At 39.9% G+C, this 26793-nt stretch overlaps 1 protein-coding gene across 1 annotated transcript; it reads left to right on the top strand.

Annotated features, from left to right (window-relative positions):
* Nucleotides 1-21237: 21237 nt before the first annotated feature.
* On the top strand, nucleotides 21238-24360 carry AGR2 (anterior gradient 2, protein disulphide isomerase family member; the record flags this gene model as incomplete). Its single annotated transcript, XM_084282983.1, has 7 exons — nucleotides 21238-21367; nucleotides 21613-21676; nucleotides 21769-21821; nucleotides 22433-22506; nucleotides 22920-22983; nucleotides 23977-24060; nucleotides 24311-24360. 7 exons carry the CDS (start codon nucleotides 21238-21240, stop codon nucleotides 24358-24360), a joined length of 519 nt encoding a protein of 172 aa, XP_084139109.1.
* Between the last annotated feature and the right edge of the window lie 2433 nt (nucleotides 24361-26793).

Below are 26793 nucleotides of genomic sequence, written 5' to 3'. Positions count from 1 at the left end.
AACTCAAGGGAAAAGCTTCAGTTTAAAGTCAGGACATTCACTACAGATCACAGCTGGCTACAAGAGTAAAGGGACAGCACTAAATCTATCATGAAGGGAGACACATTCTGTTTAGAGGGCAGTGATGGACGAGAGAAGAGCTTTAGTTTTCAGTTCACAGCCAATTACCATCCAAGTCTTGAGGATTTCTTAATTTTTTTTTCTCTTACGTTAGCAGTATTACTCTTAAATCAAAATCATTATTAGCATAAAGTGTCTGATTTAGGACAGATGCACTGATGTCCGTATGTACCTGAAGGTGGGCATACATGAGCGTATGAGGACTTAACACTCAATGTGCCTCAGGGACTTATCTACACATCAAGTGCTTTTCAGGAACTTTTCAGGCACATCAATGCAATTTAGTCACATACTTGTAACATATTGTCTCTCTTGTCAGCATTTTTAATTGCCTATTTTACTTCCCATAAGAAGGATATAAATTTACTATGCATTAAATATCAAGCACGTTCTAAATGTGTTTCTGCAGTTTTGTGGGGGTGGTTATAATCTCTATTTATAAAATGCTTGAAACAGAAAGGTTACATCCTCCTGGTAAATGTTAGCTTTAATTACTACTTTATACACCTCTCTGTGGAACAAAACTTATCTTGATTATCCGCATACTTACCAAGGTGATTACTGTGCAAAGATTACAGAAAATTTTCAAAGTCATCTCCTGTATAAGCTAGGCTTCATGTGACCAGAATAGAACAGCAGATAAATATTAGCTTGTTTACTAAACAAGACCAGCTTACACTGTTGAAGACATAATTAGGAAAGATTAGATGCTGAATTAAAGTACAGATTTCTTTTAGATGCAAACTGATGTAGATAAATGCTAACCAAAAATTGTTTGCCATCTGATTAAGGCTCTTACTGGAAAATACAGATCATCTCAATCTCTGCTCAAAGGGCAAGTCACTACCTAAACTGAATGTTCTCACCCTAATTTTAGCAATTACTCTAGATTTAAAGAATCTGTTATAAATGTCTGAGACATTTGGGATTACATAAAATCATTCTGGGTGTTGGTCAGGCTAGTGAGATCTCTTCGTTGACATGTAAAAAAAATAAGTGAACACAGTATAAAAAAAACAACATCCTATAAGAAATGTATCAAGTATCCAAGTGTATTTTCCAGTAAATGACAAGAAAGCAGGCCTAACCATGAGGTAGGAAATGGTACTAATTGAATACATCTACTATACTGTATTGCCTAGCAGCATAAGATTGCAATAACTGCTTCACTGCTTACAGAATTGGAAAGGTTAACCTGAAAATTGCACCATGGGGAGATTTCAAGGAGCCGTGTGAACTCCTAAGGTGTTTCACACTACTACATTAATCTGCAACACAAATTACAGCACTAGGTAGAATCAAAAGGATTAGCCACACTACAAATTAACTAAATTTTGGAAAATAAATACAATTTTTAAAAAAGTTCTTTCTTTCTGCAGCTCTTTTTTTTTCTTTTTTTCTTTTTCGTTTTGACAAAACCACATCTACCACATGGACCTAAAATTCACCTTTATAATTCAGCTCATTCTTTGGATAAGACAGCAAGAGACTACAAATGAGCATGATAAATTTGTTAGCAACCCATGTCACTAAACCACTAGTTTGGTTAATATAATGCAAAATATTGGATATTAAAAAACATAAGAACGGTGTATTTCTTCATTTGTTTTCATAAAAAACACTACCTCTCAGTTCTCCTTCTCACTGTTCTGACTGGTCTGACTACATAAACTTTGCATCATTCCTTGATTTAAGAGGGAAAAAAAAAAAAAAAGAAAGAAAACAATGTCAAAGGCAAAACTAATTCTGGAAGGCAGTAGAGGAACAAGGGAGAAGCTACATTACAGATATGATTTCTCCTCTCCAGTAACAGCAGTCACACATTTCTCCTTCCCATATAACTAGCATGCAGCTTCCTCATGGATGCAGACTAAGCTTGACCTTCCAGGACCAAGATGAAAAGGAACTAGGGGCATGGCCAAAGAAAGGACTTTCGGATTAATTTAGCTAGTAAATGAATTAAAAAAAAAAAAAAAAAAACTGAGTTTCATTCTATATTTGTGTGTAAATAATGAAATACTTCTCTAGATGATTTTTTTCAAAAGTTACTCCAGTATCATTTTGTCACCCTGACATATAATTATTATTATTAATAAACCAAAAGAATGTTCACAACCATTAAAAATTCCATTTAAATAAAATCAACTTTTAGTTAAGATTCTCAGTAAGATAGAAGTTTTTTTGCACTAAGAGATCCTTTATCTTAGCTGTATAAAGTAGTTAGTAGCAAAATGAAATAACCCAGAAATTACAGAATCATAGAATGGTTTGGGTTGGAAGAGACCTTAAAAATCATTTAAGTCCAACCCCCCTGCCTTGCGTAGGGACACCTCCTACTAGACCAGGTTGCCCAGTGCCCCATCCAGCCTGGCCTTGAACACCACCAGGCATGGGGCAGCCACAGCTTCTCTGGGCAACCTGTGCCAGTGCCACACCACCCTTTGAGTGAAGAATTTCCTCCTAACATCTAATCTAAACCTACTCTCTCTTAGTTTAAAATAATTACCCCTTGTGCTATCCCTATACTCCCTGACAAAGAGTCCCTCCCCAGCTTTTCTGCAGCCCCCTTTAGGTACTGGCAGGCCACTATAAGATCTCCACGGGGCCTTCTCTTCTCCAGACTGAACAACCCAAACTCCCTCAGCCTGTTTTCATAGGAGAGGTGCTCCAGCCCTCTGATCAACTTTATAGCTTTCTTCTGGATTTGTTCTAATACTTCCACATCCTTCTTGTGCTGGAGGCCCCAGAGCTGAAGGCAGTGCTCCAGGTGGGTCTCACAAGAGCAGGACAGAGGGATAGAATCCCCTCCCTCGCCCTGCTGGCCGTGCTGCTTTTGATGCAGCCCAAGATAGGGTTGACTTTCTGGACTGCGAGTGCACCTTGCAGGCTCATGCCAAGCTTCTCATCAACCAATACCCCCAGGTCCTTCTGCTTGGGGGTGCTGTCAAACTATTCTCTGCCCAGCCTGTATTTGTGCCTGAAATGGGCATGTGTCATTGAGGGTAAGCTTTTTGTCCCTTTACAAAGTTTTGATTGTTGCTCAACTCTTCTTTGTCATTCTCTGGTTTATTATATTACTGATTCTATTTATCTTCATTTACCTTGTGAGCCTTCTTTCTAAAACACCAGTGGGAACACAAGCGAGCCAAAACCCTTCACAATGCAGCTATTCACTGCAGACTGTGCTAAGCACTTGCTCAAGGTTATTCATGTCAAGAGTGGTTGTAATTGTTCCTACAAGGCTTGCAGTAGATAAGAGCATCCTTTCCTATGCTGCAGAAATCATAGAATCATAGAATTAAGCATAGAATGGCTTGGACTGGAAGGGACCTTAAAGATCACCTAGTTCCAACCCCCCTGCCATAGGCAGGGACACCACCACTGGATCAGGTTGCCCAGGGTCTTGTCCAACCTGGTCTTGAATGCCTCCGGGGATGGGGCATCCACAACCTCTCTGGGCAACCTGTTCCAGTGCCTCACCACCCTCTGAGTGAAGAATTTCCTCATAACCTCTAAAATAAATCTCCCCTCTTTTACTTTAAAACCAATCTCCCTTGTCCCGTCATCACTGACTGAGCATAAAGTTGCTTTCCATCTTTTTATAAGTCCTCCTTAAGTATTGAAAAGCTGCAGTAAGGTCATGCTGGAGCCTTCTCTTCTCCAGGCTGAACATCCCCAGCTTTCTCAGCCTTTCTTCATAGTAGAGGTGCTCCAGCCCCTTGATCATCTTTGTGGTCCTCCTCTGGACCTTCTCTAACAGTTCCTCACCCTTCTTGTGCTGGGGACCCCACATCTAGATGCAGCACTCCAAGTGAGGCCTCACAAGGGCAGAGCAGAGGGGGACAATCCTCTCCCTCTCCCTGCTGCCCACTCCTCTGTTGATGCAACCCAGGAAGTGGTTGGCCTTCTGGGCTGCAAGCACACACTGCCAGATCATGTCAAGGTTTTTGTCCACCAGAAACCCCAAGTCCTTCTCTTTAAAGCTGCTCCTAATAAGTTCTTCACCCAGTCTGTACTCCTGTCTGGGATTGCCCTGACACAGGTGCAGCAACTTGTTGGACTTGTTGAACTTCATTAGGTTCACATGGGCCCACTTTTCCAGCCTGCCTGGATCCCTTAGGATGGCATCTCTTCTTTATGTTACATTGACTGACACCACTCACTTTGGTGTTATCTGCAAACTTGCTGAGGGTGCACTCTATCCCACTATATCATTGATATTAAACTGTACTGGTCCCAAGACCTCCACCTGGACATAGAGTCATTGACCACCAGTCTATGGGTGCAACTTTCAAACCAATTCCTTATCCACTGAATGGTCCACCTGTCAAATCCATCTCTCTCCAATTTAGAGATCAGGATGTCTTGTGGGACCATGTCAAAATCCTTACAGAAGTCCAGGTAGTTGACATCAGTGGTTCTTCCCTTACTAACTGATGCAGTCACTCCTTCATAGAAGTTCACACCATAAGCATGCGGGTCACCATCCTGACTCTGCTTCCTCCCCCAGCACAGAGCTGCATCCAGTGAGGAAAGAAACAGAAAGGGCTGTCAATGGCTGTCACATCTTTTTCAAGGATCTTATGCAAAACAGGTATATCAGTCAGAGCTCCTGTTCACCTTCCCTTGTCTCAGAGAGTCCACCCAGCTAAACAAACACAGCAAGAAAAGCTCTGCAGCCAGCTGCAGCAGTGAGCCTGCAGTTACACCACTCCCTCTGCAGAGGCACAGCTGAAGCAGAGAGGAAGGGGTTTAATTTCCAGGACACATCTCTCCTGCCAGCCCAGTTTACACAAAGCAGCCTGTGTAAGAGCGGCTGCCCCTTAATTCTCTTCCACACACAATAACTTCACTGAGCATGCAGCAGGGCCTCACCCTCAGCAATGAACTTAACATGACCAGGTTAGGGACCAAAGGTCTTCCTGAGTCTTTACAATGCAAAAGGAGCCTGTAAACAATATGATAAGAGTGATCAAGCATTCAGCAACCGTTCCCTGTCATTTTATTTGACAGGATATTCTGTTTCTTATGCTCCTTCCAAGCCCATAATATTAGAGGGGGGGAAAGGCATCATATTCATTTGCAATAAGCACAAAGTAAAGAAAAAATAGCCAGGGTCAGAATGACAGCTTTTCCCTACATGGGTATGTTTAGGGTCTTTGTTGAGCAGGCTATTGTTTGAAAAACTTCCCTAGATTTCTCTCAGAGCAGCAGTTTAGCAGAATATGCTCTCTCATTTCTGGGCCCCCTTAGCAGCAGGAGGCACTGCTCAGCCCTGGGCCACTGGAGAGGCAGCCATCTCCTTGAACCACCAGCCATGCCATGGACCTTCTACCAGGTGCTGCCATGGGAGGCCTGATACCCACTGGAGACAGCACATGCCATGTCAATGGGCAGATTCCTCCGATCTGACAGTCCCCCTCCCCAGGCATGGCTTGTTGGTTTGGAGTAGATTCACCCATAGGAGAGCAGGTATTCATGTGGCTTGTTTGTTTGTTTGTTTGTTTTCTCCAGGGTAGGATTATTGGTGTCACTGCTTGTTGTTAGTGCTGTATGTTGGTTGTTGACCATGATGAAAAACCTCAGATGGGTAGCATTAACATCACTCTGCACAAAACAAGCAGAAAAGCCCATGAGGCTTTTCAGTTTTGCAACAGCAAGAAATGATCTTAATGGATATGAAATGCTTGAAATGGCCATGAAGAAAGCTTATTTCCCATTTCTGAATATTAACTGAAAGAGGCCTGCTGTGTCACTGCTTTGGCAAGACCCCATGTCATTTCTGCACCGTCTTTGTGTGTACAGTCATACACAGATAGATGACAAAAAATGTAGATTTGATAGACAGACACAGAAATTTGAAATTCATAGAGCAGATTTTAATGATACATAGAGATTGACATTGATTAGAAACCAGAAAGATAACAGTGATGAAAGTGGACAAGATTTAGGGCAGGCTTGAGATTTAGAACAAAATATTTAAGTCTAAGCATTCTATAAATAATTGCTTAATACAGAAGGAAGGTCTTTGAAACTTAAATTAGCATCAGCTTGAGAAACGGAAACCTTCACAGATATATATAGCATGGGTATACTGTAGCCCTGAAACTGCTCTTTAAAACAGGAAGGAAATAAGAAATGGAGAGGCAGCCATTCACAGTCTAACACGTATTCTCTCCTTCAGTAAAAGTGATTTGAAAGGGATCTGCATAGCAGGAATTCTGAACAGATTTGCTATCATTTAATGAAACATGCTGCAAGTAGAACAACATTTGCAGCAGACATATTATCTGACCTAGGTCACCTCCTGATTAAACATATATAGACTGGAAGGAGATTAGTCATTAAACCAAGCTGAAACAGAAGCCAAGCTACAGCTTACACTGAGAAACTCTATCCAATTAGCTTTGCAAGTGAGCTAAAAGCAGGAATTACGAGGAAGGTGGTTCCAGGACATTTCTGCCAGCACGTCCGGTATCAGAATGCCTGAACACATAAATGCTTCACCGTGTGCGTGACTTAGATGTCTACATTAGGTGTTTCAAAGGTTATTAAATCTTGACATCTGTATAACCATGAAAAGAAAATTGAAAAATGAGGGAGTGAATTAAAAAATTTAAGGCAGGTAACAAAAAACTTGCCTTGCCACATTATCTTAAAACCAAGAACTGTAATCACACATGCATGCATCATCATGCATGCACGTCATTTGGGGTGTGGGACGCTCACTCTAGGCTGGTGCCTCAGCTCAAAGCCAGTTCTCAGAAACTGGCCAGGAACCAGTACAAGGCTGAGCACTTACACATGATCCACAGGCATACCTCAGCTAGTTTAACCTTAACACCTGGTCTGGAAGAAGTGAAATTCTTCTCATACCCTGAAGAGGTGTCCAGCAATATAGCAAAGCTTGCACAAGATGAAATGGTAAGTTCTGTGACTGAGAGTAAGGAACAGTGTAGGATGGAGGCACCTGGCTATGTGCTTAATGGATCGTCTGTAATTATAAACTAGATGTACTCTATCTATCAAAATGACAGTACATTCATCTCTGCTATCTCCCAACATAACCTCAGTGCTGAGTAGGCTGATTTTATTCCTTCAGGGATTAAAATATCTCAGTGTATCATACCATGTAAGCTGAGATTTTCCACACAAAAGACAGCTTTTTAGTCTCACTGTGTTGTGACCTGCTGATTACTTCACCACTGCGTGCTTGTACATTGCTCTGCTCTGGCAGCCCTGGCATAGGTGACACAATCCTAGGTACCTTCAACAACAGTAAGACTCAGATGCAAAACTGGGCTGTGTACCTAAGTCCAAAATTTCTCAAATATCCCTGATATTTTGTTCTGGAGTTCCAGTTCAAATGAATCACCACTTCAAAAATTTGAAAATTTTGCTCTCATATTTTCAAAAGCCTCATTGCACTTGAAGAAGCACTTAAACTCCCTGTTTTACTCCAGGAAAAATTCCACTATCCTATTTTCTACCAGGAGTGGAAGAAGTGTTTCTGTGAAGCACTACTTACACCATTCCATTGGTTGTGCCTCTTTTTGTGCTCATTATCATTTTATGACTTAGTCTATTTCATCCTGCCAATTTCTCATCAAACCGCATACCTGGTTAACTCCTTTGTAAAGCACTGACTTTGTGACTGATTCATGCCTTCATTTAAAGCATTCTTCATGCTTACAGATCTTACCAGATATCCACAAGTTAGAGGCCATGCTCTGGAACACAATTTCATTGTGGGAAGGGAAGCCAAAATAATAACATTTTCTAAACAATTTTCATTTCTTTTGCATGAGAAATTTTGAAAGTCTTACTTTTCATTCCCAAATGGATTTTTTTCAAAATGACAGTCTGAAACAGAAAAAAAATCTACACTTCAATCAAAAATTGAAATAATAGACACACAAATATTAACATTTTCCAAAACACTTATTAATACCATGGTACTGCTCTTATGCTTCGAACTAGCTTTGCATTGTAAAGTAAGTTGTGGGAAAATTTGTTAGAATCTTTTTTACTAGTAGTTGTAAAGTATTTGTTGACAGCAAATAACACTCCAGATCTCCAGTCTGTCCATTCAAAAAGGTTGCCTTAGTCATAGTTTTGTCCCTCAGGAAAAGGCTGAATGAAATGAAAGATGGAAGGAAGGAAGGAAGGAAGGAAGGAAGGAAGGAAGGAAGGAAGGAAGGAAGGAAGGAAGGAAGGAAGGAAGGAAGGAAGGAAGGAAGGAAGGAAGGAAGGAAGGAAGGAAGGAAGGAAGGAAGGAAGGAAGGAAGGAAGGAAGGAAGGAAGGAAGGAAGGAAGGAAGGAAGGAAGGAAGGAAGGAAGGAAGGAAGGAAGGAAGGAAGGAAGGAAGGAAGGAAGGAAGGAAGGAAGGAAGGAAGGAAGGGAGGGAGGGAGGGAGGGAGGGAGGGAGGGAGGAAAATGCTCCAGATCCAACTCCACTGTTATTTTGAAGATGTACATGGTGCAGTAGCTATTAACAAGCCTTTGGTAGAGGGGGGAGCATTTTCATTAAAACATAGAAGTAGTGTTATTATTTTATTACAGCTCCCAAATATGCATTTATTTTTCAAAATATCAACATTGGCACATGCAGCTAATGAGGAAAGAAATGCTTCTGGGTCCATCATGAAAATCTTTAACACTGGTATAGCATGAACTGGAGAATAATGCAATCTTAAAAGTGGAGAAAGATATAACCAAAAAAAAAAAAAAAATCCAGGGTGGAGCTTTTATTTGCATTTACTGTTATATCCAATTCAATTCCTGTTAGCAAAAACTACAGTCACATTCTCTGGATAACTTAGCTGCAAGCTATTGTTTAACCAGCACAATAAATTCAGCATTAACTTTTAGATGTCTCATATTGGCTAACTGAGTGCTGCATTAAGATGTCCTGTCCACTGTGTTCAGAACAAAATACTATTCTTCATAAAATATATAAAGACAAAGGAAGACAATACCATTTTTCATGAACAGAAAAGGGTCTCTCTCATCTCCCATAACACTTAAACCTCATTACTGTGACCAGCCACAGCTGCTCTCTGTCCTTTTCCCTAACAAAACTAAAGGCAGCAAGTGGCGTATTTTGATTATTAATTAAACAAAGCCGCTCCCAAATTGCTATGGTGCCACAGAACGGAGAGCCAACACCCAGGGCTGCTGCTGTTATTCCAGATTCCTGCTCGCCAGCTCTGCAGGTTGTCCTGGGTGAGACTCACCAGGCAGAATTCTGTGAAACTGAAAATTAGTGCAGTATTTTCTTGCACCTGACTAGGTGTTTTTTCAGAATTCAGCTCCTGACATGATGTATCTTTCACTTTAAAATATTTTATCAAGAAAATTTTAAAATTATAAACCAGTTTGTAAGGAAAAGTGAATTATTTTACTAGACCAGTAATATATAGTCAGCAAAAGCAACAGGTGTTCAGTTTGAGATGGCTTGACAAGGGCTGACCTTTAAAAATGGAGACATTTTTATACTCAGAGTCTTGAAACACACCATCAAGGTGTACGTGTAAGTTTCCTTTATAAAAAGGAATTTACCTGTAGTCAATAACAAAGCTTTGTTTTAACCTAGTATTTTCTAGAAATTGCATTAAGATAGATTGAAGACAGTCACACAGAGAAGCTGGAAGCTTGCATCTCCCTGTTTTTTTGTTTGTTTGTTTGTTTGTTTTTGTTTGTTTGTTTTTAATTAGTAAAAATGACATTCCAACATGAGTAACAGAAAGAAATCTTTATGATCATGCAGTAAAATGGTGCCTCTGGAATATTCCTTCTTTCAATTTAAATTACCTGTGAACACAGAGTAACAGTTTCATTTTCCCCACACTTTAGGGAATTTAACACTTCCATTTAATGAACATCTTTCAACCTTTAACCTGAACATCTTTAAATATCTTTAGTCTTCCAAGGCACATATCAGATATCTGGAAAAGATTTGTTAAATTATTTTTTCTCATTTCCAGAATTAGAAGGAACTAAAAAGTCTGAGTATCTAGGCCCTAGCTCTGCTAACCACATGCACATGTGGCACGTGGTTCCACTGCCTCTTCTGAGCGCCTCACAATGCACTTAGTACAACACATTTCAACAGCACAGGCTCTAGCAGTCCCAGCACATACATATAGACTCCCAGAAATTCTTACAGCCTGCAATGAAATAGTTAAAGAGTAATAGCTACTGGCATTAGGAGATTTACATTCCCATTTCCTGTATTTAACAGAAGAAATAAGCTGGTTTTATTTCAAAACCAATCTGATTGCCTTGCAGAGACAATTGGAAAATTCCTATTATTGCAGTGCATTCAGGCTTAAGTTTCATAGGCAGAGCATTGTCAGTCATCAGAAGGATGGCCTCCTAGTTCAAGATGCAGCTTGTTGCTGCTCACATCAATTCTTAGGCTCTTCAGATAACTCTACTTTGGTTAATCATTTATTTACAATAACATTATTTACTTATTTGGGGGACTCAGCAACAACAGCAAGAGTGGAAAGTGGGACTGCTCCTGCACATATCACTGATATATTGCACACATCAACCAGGAATTGTACAAGGAAATACAGGTGCTACAATCTTATTGGTCAACATTAAGAAGAAACCCGAGTATAACATACAGCTTTAACAAAACAACAGTGGAGGCATTAGTTGGACACACAGTCTATTAGACTGTAATTGTCTTCTATGATAGGTCTCTCTTTACAGGAGACCATGCTGGAGGTCACAACTCCTAAAAATAGGGCACGACTTCTCATGTACACAAGCACAACATTGCAATATTCAAGTGCCCATATCAATCTCATCTAAAGCTGCAAGTTATTTGAGTCTTTTGTATGACTTCTCTGGGCTTTCCTTCCTGGATTTTAGAATAGAAAGTACAGCTAGCTAGAACAGAAGGTATAGCATACCAACTATTTGCAGGTTATTTGATCATCACATGAGAAAGGTGAAAGTTACCTCCATCGTATAAACTTATAATGAAAATAATGTTCATCATTTTTGGTTTACAAATGAGAACTGATGCACACAGACACTCCATCAGGATGAGAGGAAACAAAAAAAGCCCATTACAGGCTCCCATGTCTGTGGTCTGTCAGCAGAAGCACACGGTATCCACATCATTGTGCATTACTGAAGAGCATAGCCTAGATGATTTGCTACTCTCCAGGAAACTGGCATCATTTACCTGAGTCAGCTATTCATTACCTTCAATTTGTTTAGCTTTTTTTTTTTTTTAGTAAAATATTTGAAAATATTTAAAACTGACAGGAATTGGAGAGAGCAGCACTCTGTATTGAATTAGTAACTTGGATCTCAGCACTGTTAGCCAACCCACCCAAGCAGCAGACACTGCAACAGCAGAGCTCCACACCAAGCAAAGGCCAGGCATACAGAGACACGTACATTCCTACAGTGCTGTTGGTTTACATCCCCCCACCCATGCCAGCAAGCAGGCGGGTGCTCCCAGTTATCCCCAGGTTGTTTCCGCCTGGTGACACCTGCAGAGCGCAGTGGGCTGCTGGTGCCAGCCAGCCCTGCACCAGCCGCCTGTTTGCTCTGCAGTGCCAGCAGCTGCATAGTGTGCAGGAAGAGTACAGGAACTGAATCTCAGGCCTGCTGGAGTTCATAAATGCCTTGAATTCGACTCTGAAAACTTAACTAATCCAAGTTCAACAGCTTCATGTTTTTCAACATAAAATAAATAAATAAATAAATAAATAAATAAATAAAAGCACTGTATTTAATATTTTCCTTTCAGAGAGGTTAAAAGCACAAGTGGCTGCTAACAAACCACTGACATAGCATCTCTAGTACATGGAATTTTACATACACATTACTCTTCTTGAGTCTTTACGTGTTCTGCTTTCAGATCACTCTCCCATCTCGATCTTTCCCACCCAACTTTATTGTCAGTCAGAGCACCTGTGACTTGACCATGAAGGAATTCCCTGTGTCTTACAGAATCTCCCAGTGGTACAGCAGAGAACGGCTGGCTGGAAGGAGACCGCATCGTCTAAGCTCACTTCTATTTCAGCCATTCTCAGCTGCCAGAATGACCTCATGGGGAGGGAGGAGAAATGAGACTTGGCTGCTCTCTCCCACTTTCTGAATATCTAGGCTAAGCAAAACTGAAACATATTTCAGCTGTTTGACCATGGCAAGCTAAGATTCAGGATAGTGTTGTTTATGCAAGCTACAACAAAAACACAGTTTTAGAGGAGCAGCATGTATTTCACTGCATTTGAATGCAGAGATAGAGCTTCATGACACCATCTGGAACAGGGCCAGCAGGAGAGTGGGAACACCCATACTCCTATCAGCTCACCATGACTGATAGTGCTTATTTAACGTTACCGCCTGAGGGAGGGTGCTTACCACTTCCAGGCCATAACGTTTAAACAAGACTTTAAGAACACGTACCCTTAAGTTATTCTAATTTGCTTAATTAGACAGCTAGCTATTCTGCTAGAGATAACACAGCAATATTTGTTCCAGTACCCAATAATTCTCACAGTTAAAAAAAAAAAAAAAACCACCTCTTACAAGTTCCTGAATTTCAGTTTGGGCCCATTTCCTCTCATTCTGTCACTTGATGTCAGTGAGAAGGTACTGTGTCTGTCTTCTTTACTTCCCCCATCGTGTATTTATATACATTGATAAGAGACCCCCAAGCCTTCTCTTCTCCAGGCTGAACAATCACAGCTCTCTCAGCCTCTTCTCAAACAACAGTTGCTCCATCCATTTACCACCTCCACGGCCATTTTCTTGACTTGACCCATTATGGCCATATCTCTCCTGTAGTAGGGAGCACTGCAGAACACCAGATGTGGCCTTACCTTCCATGACCTTATGGCAATGCTCTGCCTAATGTAGCCCATGATGCTGTTGGTTGCCCTTCCTACAAGGGCATATTGTTGCCCATTCCAAGTTCTTGTCCAACAGGACCCCCTAGCTCATTTCTAGCAAAACTACTTTCCATTTACTTGAACCCCAGCACTCACTGGTGCCTCCCCAGGTGCAAGACATTGTTTTGCCTTCTGTTGAACTTCATTACTTTCCTGTTGGCTCATTTCTCCAACTCTCAAGGTTCCTCTGCATGGTAGCACAACCAGTGGTCTATCAGCCACTCCTCCCAGCTTTGTATCACCCACAGACTTGTTGAGGGTGCACTCTTTTAATCAATTAATGAAGATGTTAAATGATATTGGCCCCAGTATTGACCCTTGGGGTACACTGCTAGTGATTGGCCTCCAGATGGACTTTGTGCTACTGATCAGAACCTTTTGAGCCTGGAAATTCAGCCAGGTTTTGATCCATGTCACCCACATCTTATTTAGTCCTTAGCTTACCAGTTTTACTATGGGGATGTTATGGCAGATGTATCTCATCCAAGGTCACTGTGGTGATGTGTTGATGTGTTGATGTTGATGTGTTCCCTGTCTGAGGGAATGACTCAGTTCCTCCATGATGGATGAACTCTGATAAGTCCCCATCATTGATCCTGCTCCTTTGCCAGCATCCTGCACAAACATAGTCAAGTTAATGCACTGATAAAGTGTGCTAGGTTATTGGCAATAAAAAGCTACTCTTTAAAGAAATTGAGGGAAAGACTCTCTTCCCTGTGAGATGAACCATTTTTGCAGTAAATAGTGTTTAGATACGAGGAATAGTGAAAATCCAGGAAAAATCAATACTCATACAATGAGGGAGTGCAAAAAGAGGAGGAATTCTATTACATGACAGAATCCTGGCATATATTAGGATTTGTAGTTCTAAAGGGATTTTTAAGGGTGACCTTGGTTAAGATCTTTTTAAGGTATATGTCCCTAATGTTCCTGTTGTATTGGCAAATATGAAATTATTTCAGAAACTAGAATCAGTGTAGTATAGATATGTAGGCAATCTAGAATGTATATACATATGGACAACCTAAAAATAAATTTAAAAATAAAGAAAATGTGAAGTTCCAGGCATTTCAGTTTCATTCTGCAACAGGATGACTTTTCCCAATGGGAAGGCAAACCAGTGGTCTATAACACGTCATTAAGATACTGTGTAACTAAAGGAAGTATAGTATGTCAATATTTGCCGACAAGAATTATAGTGAGAAGCCTTCACATTCAGCAATCAGCATTAAGAACTAATTCATAGCATGAACCAGCTGGAACAGGCTCCTACATTATTTCAAGGTTCATGTTATAAACTGTCAAACAGTTGAAGGTCAGGATGACAAACAGGATGAAGGTACTCTTTCCAGCCTCATCCCTCTGCATGACCACTGACTAATGACATTAAGATTCAAACTTTGAGAGCCATCTCTTGGAAACCTGACAGCAGAGCTGTCCCTCCATCTCTCTGTGTAACCTGTGCCACTGCTACCATTCTCATGAAGATGACTTTCCTGATGTCCACTATGAATCTCTCAAACTCACTACAGCCTACACAGCCTGGAGAAAATGACCAATGGCACCAATAACAGAGAGAAACTTGGCAGAACAAATAAGCTTCATTGCAGAGGTAACGTTGATTAGGATAATGGCCTAAACACAAAAGTAATATTTAATAATGTGAGATTAGCACACATAGTGGGGCTGAGAAAGGAGTTGTGTCAGTGGATTGAGCTGGAATTTCACTACAGACACATAGCACTCTAGAGAAGACAAGATACTGCTCATTTTGAAAAGAAAAAAAAAAAAAAAAAAAGAAAAAGGAAGGAAGGAAGGAAGGAAGGAAGGAAGGAAGGAAGGAAGGAAGGAAGGAAGGAAGGAAGGAAGGAAGGAAGGAAGGAAGGAAGGAAGGAAGGAAGGAAGGAAGGAAGGAAGGAAGGAATGTTTTATTTTTGTAAGCACTCAGGTAAATTAGTAAGAATAAAGAGAATCCTCTCTGTAACACTTTAGGGACCAATTTTGGGAATCAGAGCTTACACTGTGTAATTCATCTCTGTTTATTGTATCAGTGGCCACTTGTCAGGCCCTTTTAGAAAAGCAGAGTACATAGTGGTGCAGGGTTACATCCATTGCAGGAGAAACTTGTTTCCTTCCTTCAGCTGAGTTGTGAATGGGGTTTGGCACCTGATGTGTTCCAGAGAAAAAATACAGACACATTTGGTGGTGCAGAGGGCACTAATATTGACTAGAAGAAAAAAAATTCTCATTCATAAAAATGATCTTTGAGGTAAGCCATTAAGAAAACTGAATGGTGTCAGTCTGGGCTACAGGTAACCAAACATAAATTCAAAATAAGAACTATGAATACAAGGAGGCAAACAGAAAGATCAAAGGAAGATGGCAGTTCAAGAAGAGTCACTGAATTTTGGACACTGTGGGTAAGCTACTTCATTCATAACAGAGCTTATCAACCAGGGAGCAGGGGAGGAAAGTTTTATAACAGAAAAGAGTTAATTAAAAACTCTCTAGCTGATACCAGGTACAAAACGAAGCTGTTCAAAACCCAAGAGTCCTCCCACCATCTTCATAGATAACAGTAAAAATAGTAAACTTTTGGTTTACAGACTTCAAGCAATCCTGAAAATCAAACATCAGTTGCTCAGACTGAGGAGGAGTCATTGGCTTTAATACTTGAGTACATATATATATATATATACACACATACATATACATATGTTTTAAATACAATACAGATAACTATTGAAATTAATTAAAATGCATTTACTTAAAATTAAGTACAAGAATTTCAACTATGAAGCCTTCCCAATCATAACCAACCAGCCTAATTATGAAGATTAAATAAACAGTCTTGTCTTCTCCATAGGCTGAGGTACATCCCCAGCTTCCCAGTCCCTCCTACCAAAAAATTCACTGAAAATTTCACTTCAGATTTGAATCTAAGAGTCATTAGAATCAGGCTTTCTCTTACCAAATACTAGGTGAACAATTAAGCCCCACATATGCTGAAAACCTTGAGACTGCTTGGTAACAGATCTTGATAACTTCCCTACTACTGTGAAAAAGGACACTAAACAATACAAGAGCAGGTGTATTTACCTGTTCAAATGACATATGGATTTTAAAACACATCATTCAGCAATGCCTTCCAGACATTCCAGCATTTCACAGCTCAAAATAGAGTATAGTATAGGAACTGGTCACATGGCAAATCCCCATCTTTATCTGAGGCTATGTAAAGGATGGTTCATGGTTGCATTACAGCCTGCTGATTTCTATCAAATAGTGTTGATTTGTATTATAAACTTGCATTTGCAAATAGAATGTTTTCAGGCATCTCAGAATCCTGACAGATTGTTCTTTTGTTTGAAAGTGGTGGACAAAGTGCCAGATAGTTCTAAGAATGTAATATTTTAAATCCTAACCATCTCTTTGCTATCCTCTTTGAAAATGTTACCAATAAGCTGCAGGTACTCCATGTTAGTAGAGTAATTCATTCAACAACAAAAAAGGGGAATGTGTTAGGCTGATATATTTTGGGAAGTCATCGTCCTTCAAGACAAATCATCAAATTCTTAGCAGACATTTACCTGAACTCCAGATACCAACTTTGAGTGTTCGGAAGTAAAAATGTGCTGAAGTTTTGGGTTCCCAGCTGAAATGCAGTTGAAATGCAGTTTTGTACCAAAAGTAATTGAAAAGGAGACTGGTTGAACCATGTTTTTCCAAGACTCAGGTGTCTGGACTTCTTAGAAGATACCAAGTTCCTCCTAGTCTCTCTTTAACCAAAGTTCCCTGAAACAACTTGAGAAAAAAAGCACTTTCTTGCTTAACAGAGCAAATACCAAGCTGGGAAGTGAGATATCTGGGGTCTGCTACCTCCTCCAGCATGAATGGCTGTTAATAAAAAACAAAACAGTATTGACATACATAATGGGAAATGTTAATCATCACGCTGTATCCTAATCCAGAGAACATGTAACTATAATGTAAAATATAAAGGTTTAAAATATTTCAAGGGAAAAAATGTGTATATATAGAGAGAGAATGAGACCTGCATCTGCCATAGGTGTCTGAGTTCCTAAAATGTAATGTGAAAGTTTTTCCTGAAAAACTGTCAGGCCAATTTCATCCAAGTAGATTTCAGGTGAGGACAAAAAAAAAAAAAAAAAAAAATCTGTTCATGTGATTAAAGCATTGATGAAAGAAGTTTGACAAGTTCTCAAATGAAAGTATTCGACTTTCAATCACAGTGTCTAACAATATACTACTATTTTAGCAGCACTGGAAGCTCACTGACTCCCAGATACACTAGTTTCCGGCTTTGACTTGGAGTATTTCTAGTATGTGTCTGACTTTACATTTTGTTCTTTACTTATATTCCTCCTGTGTAAAGTTCTTTTGTGTTTTTGTTTTGTTTTGTTTTGTTTTTTGTTTTTTTAATTCTGAGCAGCAGATCATGAGACTTAGAAGCATGTGTGTTTTTTTTTTTATGAAACTATAAGAAATGGCAGAATTTTCTGTGCTTCTGTGAAATCTAAAGCTTATTACAAATCATAAGGAAAAATTAACTGCTTCTGAAAATGCCTTTAAATGGGCTATATTACCAGTCACCAAAACAGAGATGATTTCTGTGCCACATGATGAGTGAAAGTACCCACAGACCAGAGGAATGAAAATGAAAGGAAAAATTCAGTGACTAGCTTTGTAAAGATTTTAACTATTATCAGTAAATATAGAGAAATACTTATCAGATCATTACAGCAAAAGAATAAAAAACTTCCAGGATGGTCCTACTTCATTCCAAGTTCTCCTGGGGCAATGTGTTTTTAGACAAAATTAATTTTCACTCCAGCTGTGTGAGTGGGACCCTACATGCTCATTATCTCTTCACTTAACAAGAGAACAGCTAGAACTTCTGCTTCAGACTTAAATGTTACCAGGTGTGACCTGAGAAGACAGTCAGCAAGAACATATTAAATTACAATTAGGAATTGCCTAAAACCAAGATATCAGAAATGGGTACCTAACTTTTGACTCCTATGTCCACATTGAGGTGGATTACAGATGTAACTTGATTGCCCAAAGTGAATACTCAAATACCCTAATATTGATCTTGGAAACTCATTTTGGTGTATGTTTTAGAAGAAAACCTGTATGGATGTGATTTGAATACACAATATTGAAGCTAACAAAACACATCTCTGACTCTTTAGAGAGAAGTACTGGAGCAGGAGCATGAATTCACATGCAGTCTCTCTCTTATTTCATTCCTTGATTAGGCTATACATGACAAAGACCACATGGAAATAGGAGTTACAATGACTGGCCTCCCTGGGAGCTTTGGTTTTGCCATTCTGATAAGTCAAGCATCTGAGCAGAGCATGGTACTACTGTATTTTGTAAGGAAAAGCAGTTAGTTCTTTGTTTGAGTTCAATATCTTGTTTCTGCACCTCATTTTCCTAATTGTTCTTTACAAAATACGTATTTTTAAGTTATCCAAAGCACTGTTTTCTTTTAAATATATTCAGAAGAAATGTGTGTCATTAACAGCCATTAGAGAGTGAATTCAGAATTTCTGTGAATTTCAGACCGGAAAATCCATATATCTGATGGAATTCACCTACCCAGCTGAATAATGGTAAGTACTCACTGCCTGTGAATGTGATTCCAATCTCAATAAAATATATGAGGCATGCACCAAACACAACATACTTTGGTTTCCCTGTGTTGACCTCTGAGGAAGGACCACCGGCAGGAGGTGCAGTACTAGGGCTGGCCTTTCAGCCACCTAGGAAAGGGACAGTTTTCCTCAGTGTTGCACTCTAATATACACATACCTGAAAACTGAAATGGTTGGTTTTCATGGTGTAATTAAAAATAAATGTCTACACCGTTTATTAGACATGAAATTTGACTTAAATATTTATTTAGACCTCAATTTATGAACACATTGTTTTAGCTTCCAAATACATTCCTGTGGAGATCTTTATAACCTTTCTTTCAGACTTCATTAATTTTTTCTGTATGGTGTTATAGCTGTATGTATACATATATATCTGTGTAATGTGCACGATTAATTATCTCATTAACACCTAAAACTCTGAGTCATCAATTTAACTCTTTTTCAGAGAAATAAGAGAACAGTGACCCACGTTCACTTTCCAGCCAATCAAAAAAAGACAAATCACTCTTCAGGCAAATCAGAAGTCTTGACTTAAGCTTACCTGGACTTGGACCTTTGCCAACATTTTAAAATCACCTTTCCTAAATGTTCAAAAAATCTCTGGAAATATCTCTGAGCTTTATACCCAGCGCTTGGCAGGAAACCGAGATGTTAACTAATTGCAAAATTAACCCAGAACATTTTGGTAGGGGGAAAAACTGGAAAGTTTAGCTCTTTAGAAGTAGTATTCAAATTCACAGCTTGTGGGTGGGGTTGGGGTGTGCAAAGGTGCATAAATAGGCAGAAGGAACCGTGGTGTTCACAGTGGGACTGGGAACACCTTCGCACCCCAGTGGGCAGAGCAAACAAGGTAAGGCAACACATGCGGCACTGGGAGCTGCCAGCGGGAGCACCCAGGCTGCCCAGAGCTGTGGCAGCTAGTCAGAGGAGAGAAAAGACTGCAGCAATGTAGGCATGGTTTGGTACAGCTTGCTAACAAGAAATATATGTAGAGAAATGCCATCTTTGCAAGTTAAAAGAAGCAGGACAAGGAAGGGCTTTTTGTGGGTTGAAGACCTTGTACAAGTGTGTACACTGAGGAGAAGTTTTGAAAGAGCAGGTTTAATGTTTCTCTGGCTTGTCTTTCTGCACTAGCAATAGAGTAAACTTTTCCTGGTCTTTGACTTCCTGGTTGTACATTACTTTCTTTTTTTCTTTCTTTCTTTCTTTTTTTTTTTTTTTTTTTTTAAATGAGCATTACTTCCGCTATACAGTTCTAGTCAAAGCAATTCAAGGCAGCCCTGAAAATCCACTGCATTTAATCTAACGTCATTTAATTTTCTTCCTTGCCAAGGAGACTTTTCTTAGGACAAGCAGTCTCTTGTGAAATCATATTTGATGTCCTTAAAACAGTAACTGTGTGGATGCTTGAGGTCTGTTGGACATCCCAGTAGCTAAGAGCACTATATCACTGATGCAAATTCATCTACTGCCTCTCCCTGCAGTTCCTACCTGTAAAAATGCTTCTATTTTCCCAGAATTTTCATTGTCTGAATTTTAAAAACTCTCAGCCTGTGATAGTTTTTGCATTAATGTTTTGAATTTTCCATATTGTTTTTGGAAAATCTTAGGTTTTCCTACTTTACCCAGTATATTGGTATTCCATTTTCCAGGAGGAAAATTAATGAGAATTTAAATTTAATGAAATTTAATAGTGTCGTGTTGTTAAAGTGTTTCTCCCCTTACAAAGCATCCCAGCTGAAATGCTGAGGAGTTTCCCATTGGACATGTCTTGTCTCCATCTCCATGCCCCAGGGTCAGGGTCAGAAAAAGCACTCTGCTTTGCATTGCTTAAACCAGCAAACTGCATTTCAGTTCTTACTGTTCCACCAGGCATCTCTTCCCCACTCTTTTTATTATAGATTTGACTGTTTTTCAGGATTAGATGGTACTTTTAAGGGAGAAGACAGGATATGAAGTTTCAACAACAACATTAAGCTGCATCTATGTTAATCTATCAGTATTATACCTAGCTCAAAATTTTACATCTCCGTTGAGTCACTCCTATTGCAAAATGGAGGAAGAGCCTAGACAGGTGAATTTTTCAGCCCCTGGGCTGCTAACCTGCTCGTTTACTGTAAGACTGGGAGATCCAGAGATAACCATGAATTTATGAGTACTTAAAAGTACTTTTGAAATGGCCAAAACTCTGTTGTTTTACTGAGCAAATTCAACACATGCAAAAAGAACAGAGGGAAACTGACCCATAAATGTTCATCTTAAGAGGACCACAGCTCAATACCACAAACACAGCAGCAGAAAACTGCCAAGTCCTTCATGACAACTTGCTAAGCAAACTTCACCTCTCCTGCACATTCCCCCAAACCCAGGCCCCTTCCTGGAGCAGCCAGGCTGGGCTCTGGCTCACCCTGCTGCACACCTGACCTGCTTATCTGCTGCATGCCTCAGAGCAGCAGCCTGGGAGGCATGACAAAATGTAGTTTCTCTCCTCTGTCCCAGGAGCAGCCATGGAGAAGAGTTATGTGTCCGTGTTCCTGCTGCTCGTTGCGATCTCCTGTGTTCTGGCCAAGGATGTGGGCAAGAAGGATACGAAGGAAACTAACGCTAAGCCCAAACTGCCTCAGACACTCTCCAGAGGTAAACATAAATTAATGAATGAATTATTTCTTTAAACAATCTAAAATTTTGATTCCTATAATTTTCTGTGAAATTAATTTTCTTGCAAACCATTCTGCAAACATATTTTCTGGTATTTTCTACCCCCTCCTTTTTCCTGTCTTAAAGCCCTCCAGCTTTGTCTGTCCAAAACCCTCTTGGGCACAGGAGGGCTGGGATCAGATATGAGCTCAGCCTGTAACATGCCTCCTGTCTTTCCCTTGCAGGCTGGGGAGACCAGCTCATCTGGACACAGACGTATGAGGAAGCCCTCTTCCGCTCCAAGCACAGGTACCGAGCCCCTCCATGCCCCTCTGTGCTGAGGTGTCCCCCAGCACCTCCCCTGCACCCCACCAGCCCTAACAAGGAATTTTCTTTCCCAGCAATAAGCCCCTGATGATTATCCACCACCTGGATGACTGCCCACACAGTCAAGGTAATTCTTTTGCACAGAAATAAAATAAAATAAAATAAAATATCTGGGTTTCAGTTTCAGATAGATGCAGTTTAAAAAATAAAAATGAAAATCTGCTTGCTGGGGAAGCAGTAGCCAAATGCCAGCCTGCACACGCACCAGGGAGCATTGGGCATGTCACTGAAAATACATGGGCATGAGCTGACCCACATGGCAAGAGGCATGCATTCCTCAACAGCTGTGTACAAGGGTTAAAATTCTTTCAGATATTCCAGGTTGAGGTCCTATATATATCTCCACACTGCATTGGCCATGCCCTGAGAACTGGAGTTAGAAGCTGCAAGAGGAGAAAAGGGGTTTTAAAGGGCAAAATGCTCAAATTCAAACTTGAGCAGACAGTTGTGAGAGAGATGCACTATCTGAAGCAAAAAGGGACATTTTGTCCCATTACACTCATTCGTTTCCACAGAATAAAGCTGAGTTCATCACCTTTCAGTGAAATGAACTTTAAGTCTTTATTTGCTGTAATTGTAAACTGGAAATTCTCATTTTGATTATTCTGATTTTTTTTTTCTAGGACTATTTCACAAGCATTTTTTATTAACTATCATTTCTCATTGCTTTCACTCTAGCACTCAAAAAGGTCTTTGCTGAACATAAAGAAATACAGAAACTGGCTGAAAAATTCATTCTCCTGAACCTCGTGGTAAGTTTCCTAGTTACACTTCAAGTGAAAGCAACAAAGTTTTATTTCCAATTTTGGCTTCTCTAGCTATAACTAGGCAGTTTTATAGCTAACTAGGCAGTTTTATAGCCATGATTGGCTAGGAAAAACAGCCGGTGCTGGAGTGTAATAGATTTAGTAATAAAGATATTTCATCTTAAAATATCAAACTGACAAAATATAAAGGAATTTAAAGTTTAATATAATAATATCATTAAATGATATGAGCAATATAGAGCTCTAGCTAGTTAAAGGTTGTAACCCAAGCAGTGGATTTACTGGAAGTGTGAAATGCATTGCTTAGTTTGTATTTGATAGCACTGAGTATAAAGGACAGAATCACATAACACGCCCTCTTGCAATCTTGACTGAAAACCCCATCTGTTTTCTTTAAGTATGAAACCACAGACAAGAACCTGGCACCTGATGGCCAGTACGTCCCTCGGATTTTGTTCATCGGTGAGTACATCTCAGATCAAAGACCCTGCCGTGAATCTCAAACCCTCAGGCTTATTAGCAGGATTTTATTCCATGAGAAACATAGAATTTCATGTTGGTTTTGGTGCACATAAGAAAAGAAAAATCTCCCCCCCAAAAAAGCAATAGCTGAGCAAGAGCATATTTCAGGGCTAGGTGCACACAGGGTACAAGGATAAGAGCAGAGATGGAAAAGGAAAAGCTTGCCTCTGGCCTGGCTCTGAAGATCAGGGAGCACACCATGCTTAACCCCTGAAGCTGCCACTCTCTAAAGTGGACTAAAATGCAAAGCAGCCCCAGCAGTGCCGTTAGCAGTGCCATAGGTGTGGAATTCCTCCCTCTGTGATTTCATCTCAGACACAATCTCAGACATCACAGGAAGAGCAGTAATGCCGGCTGCTTCAGGGGCTGGTTTTCTAGGCCCAGTCCATAGCTCTGTGCTCCAGCACTTTGCATCAATCCCTGACAAGGATTTGTATTTTGGTGATTTATCAGTGGCCATGCATGCAAACAGGTATTCCCTCTCCCAGAAGAGATACACAACCTGACGTACTTATATACATATGTCATTAGCATATCTGCACAAATCTAGGTCGTGATGACCATTTTCATCAGACCAAAACAACTAACTTCATTATTTCTTTCTTAATATTTGTAGCCTGAAAGCAGGCTACAAAGCCTCAATTAGCCTCATTAGCCTCATTAGCTGGCTGAGCTAATTTACGTGCTATGCAGCAACACAGGGTCTCAGGCTGATCAGCAATGATCAGAATCAAACCGATCGCCTCCCCAACAAACCTGCAAACACATCTTGACACCAGAGCTGCAGTTAACCGCAGAACAATGACCTGTTAGTGGGAGCAGACTTGTCTTGCAGAAACACTTAGGAAGCAAACAGAAATGCAGAAAGGCTTGCTTCCTTTTTCTGCTCAAGGGTTAATCCTGCGCTCTGCAACTTTCCTCCTTTTTTTCCAGATCCTTCCCTGACTGTGAGAGCTGATATTACTGGAAGATACTCAAACCGTCTCTATGCATATGAGCCCTCTGATATTTCATTGTGTAAGTAGTGTGTTCTCAAAGCAGCCACATTTTTCACTTGGCAAGGAGTAAAGCCAGATGTGGCACACTTGCTGTCAGTGCTGGTTGAGGGACAGTTCCCCAGCATAAGCTATGGGCAGGTTTGCGAAGGGTATCGCATGGCTTACCTCTGCATGTTAACCTGCCCGGGTATGCTTTGCTGTACAAACACTGAAAATACTTTCTTGTGAAAAAGTTGCAACAAAAAATAACATATGAATTTCATTTCTAGTGTATTCAAACATGCAGAAAGCGCTGAAGCTGCTGAAGACTGAGCTGTAAGGGGAAGAAGGAAGCCCCTAAAGACCAGAAAGTCTGATCTTCCATCTCTTCTCCACTCATTGACACTGGTGAAGAGACTATTTAGGGTGATGTTTAGTGATGTATAGTGCTGGTTTATACACAAACACTAGTTTCATGTTAGCACTTTTGTACTGGGCAGCATTTTTAAAGGCTGGAGTCTTTTAATTTAAAGCATACAGAATACTGTATGATTCAACTGTACAAATGATTTTTTTTTTAATAAATCCATTTCAAGTGTTTACATACAAACATTGCTCTGTTTTGTTTTTATTTTACCTTATTATTATCTCTTAATATTAGAGTAAATTCAGTGTTACTTGAGACCACCCCTCGCACTTTCTTATCTAAGCACTTTGGAAAGAAAACAGCTTTTTATCTCGGTTCAGCAGCTAGCAAAGCTCTATTCCTCAGTGTACTTTATCTCCATTTACTTTCCTGTAACACCAACCCCTGCCTTGCTCTCATCAGTCCTTTCTTTACAGCTAGGTAACAAGAAGTGCAAACCTTTTACAAAACTTTTCTATGTTTGCAGTTAATTACATGGTAATGTGCAGAATGCTTGAGCCTTTCAGAAGGAAAACAATTTCAAATACAAAAAAAAAAAAAAAAAAAAAAAAAGATTAGAGAATGTGGTGGTTTACATATAGTTTTGTTGTGCATATTTTTTGTTTTCAAAGTTGGCTGCATTCTAAAGTGATCTGAGATCACCATAACTACATGAAGATCTTTTTTAAAAATTAAAAAGTTAAATACTGCTTGCTTTAGAAGACCTTTGTTTACAGTAAAGCCTTGAGATCATTAATAGAAATTATACTGTAGTGAGTATATGGCTGGTTTCCTGATTTTGTGGCTTGTGATTGCCCAAAATGGACAACAAAAGTTAGAACTAAAAGACACGCTGGAGCTGAACACCTGCAGAGAAGGACTTGGGGGTTCTGGTGGACAAAAAGCTCAACAATAGCCAGCAGTGTGTGCTTGCAGCCCAGAAGACCAACAGCGTCCTGAGCTGCATCAACAGAGGGGTGGCCAGCAGGGTGAGGGAGGTGATTATGCCCCTCTGCTCTGCCTTTGTGAGGCCCAAAGATGCTCAGAGGGCTGGAGCACCTCTCCTGTGAAAATAGGAAGAGAGAGCTGGGGATGTTCAGGCTTCGGGGACACCTCATTGCAGCCTTTCAATACTTAAAAGTGGCTTATAAAAAAGGAGAGCAACTTTTTACCTGGGCAGATAACGATAGGGTAGGAGAAATGGCCTCAAACTAAAAGACAGGAGATTTAGGTTAGGAGGAAATTCTTCACTGAGAGCATGATGAGGCACTGGCACAGGCTGCCCAGAGAAGCTGTGGATGCCCCGTTCCTGGAGGTGTTCAAGGCCAGGCTGGACAAGGACCTGAGCAACCTGATCTAGTGGGTAGCATCCCTGCCCATGGGGGAGGAACTAGGTAATCCTTAAAGTCCCATTCCACCCAAGCCCTTCTGTAGTTCAGCATTCTTCCAGCAGTTCAGTAAGATGTTCCTTTCTATTGCAGCATCCTTTAGTTGTGGTGAGGAAATTCTTTGCTACAGAAAGGTCTTTCCTTTTCCCTTTCATCCCAAGCTGAAGTGGGGGAAAATGTGGCAGTTTGGGCAGAAACTTTCTCTAGAAGCAGCTATCTGCCACACACAATAAAATAAAATTAAAAAAAAAAAAAGTTTTTACACTACTGAGAAGAGAGACAGCACTGATGAAGGTAGGAACTGGTTATCAGAATCATCTTTATCTGCTTGACTCAACAGTGCACCTACAGTATGGCATATTTTGCAAGTCTAGTGGTACTCTTAGTTAAGCCTGAGTACTCCCCCCCCCCCAAAAAAAAAAAAAAAAACACACTTTTTAATTTGAAACTTTTTTTTTTTTTCACTCAATGCTATACTTTTGTAATTTACTTTTCACCTTAGCCTATTTTTCAAGAATACAGAAGTGGTCTACATAATTCTGCTCTTTTCATTCCCTCCTCTAAACACCAATTATTTAAAGAGGCACCAAGTCAAGTAACTTAAAACTATAAGAATTTTTATCTGAAAATCTGGGGAAATCATTTCTGAAATGTATATGTACAGTAACTTGAAGTGCACTGGATGAATGGGGTTTCTGCAATTCCATTACGCTTCAAAAAATCTTTAAATAATTACAATTAAAATAACAATGCAAACTCGTAACACCAGTATGTTCCTATTCTCTTGTCAGCTACAGATTTTAAGGTATATTTTACAGGTCGGATAGTATATGTGGTATTTTTTTTAAATGTGTTTTACTGCCCCCTCTTAAGAATCAGATTCTGAAATTGAATCCGTATCTTTGATATGAATTTCAAGGTTTGTAGTTTATTTTAAAAGCAAACAAACAAAAAACCAGTCTTAGACAAAGTATTATTA

Source organism: Netta rufina (genome assembly GCF_964035555.1).
Source record: "Netta rufina genome assembly, chromosome: 2".
NCBI classification, from domain to species: domain Eukaryota; kingdom Metazoa; phylum Chordata; class Aves; order Anseriformes; family Anatidae; genus Netta; species Netta rufina.
The sequence above is the reverse complement of the archived record's forward strand: the minus strand, read 5'-3'. Positions and strand labels throughout refer to the sequence as shown.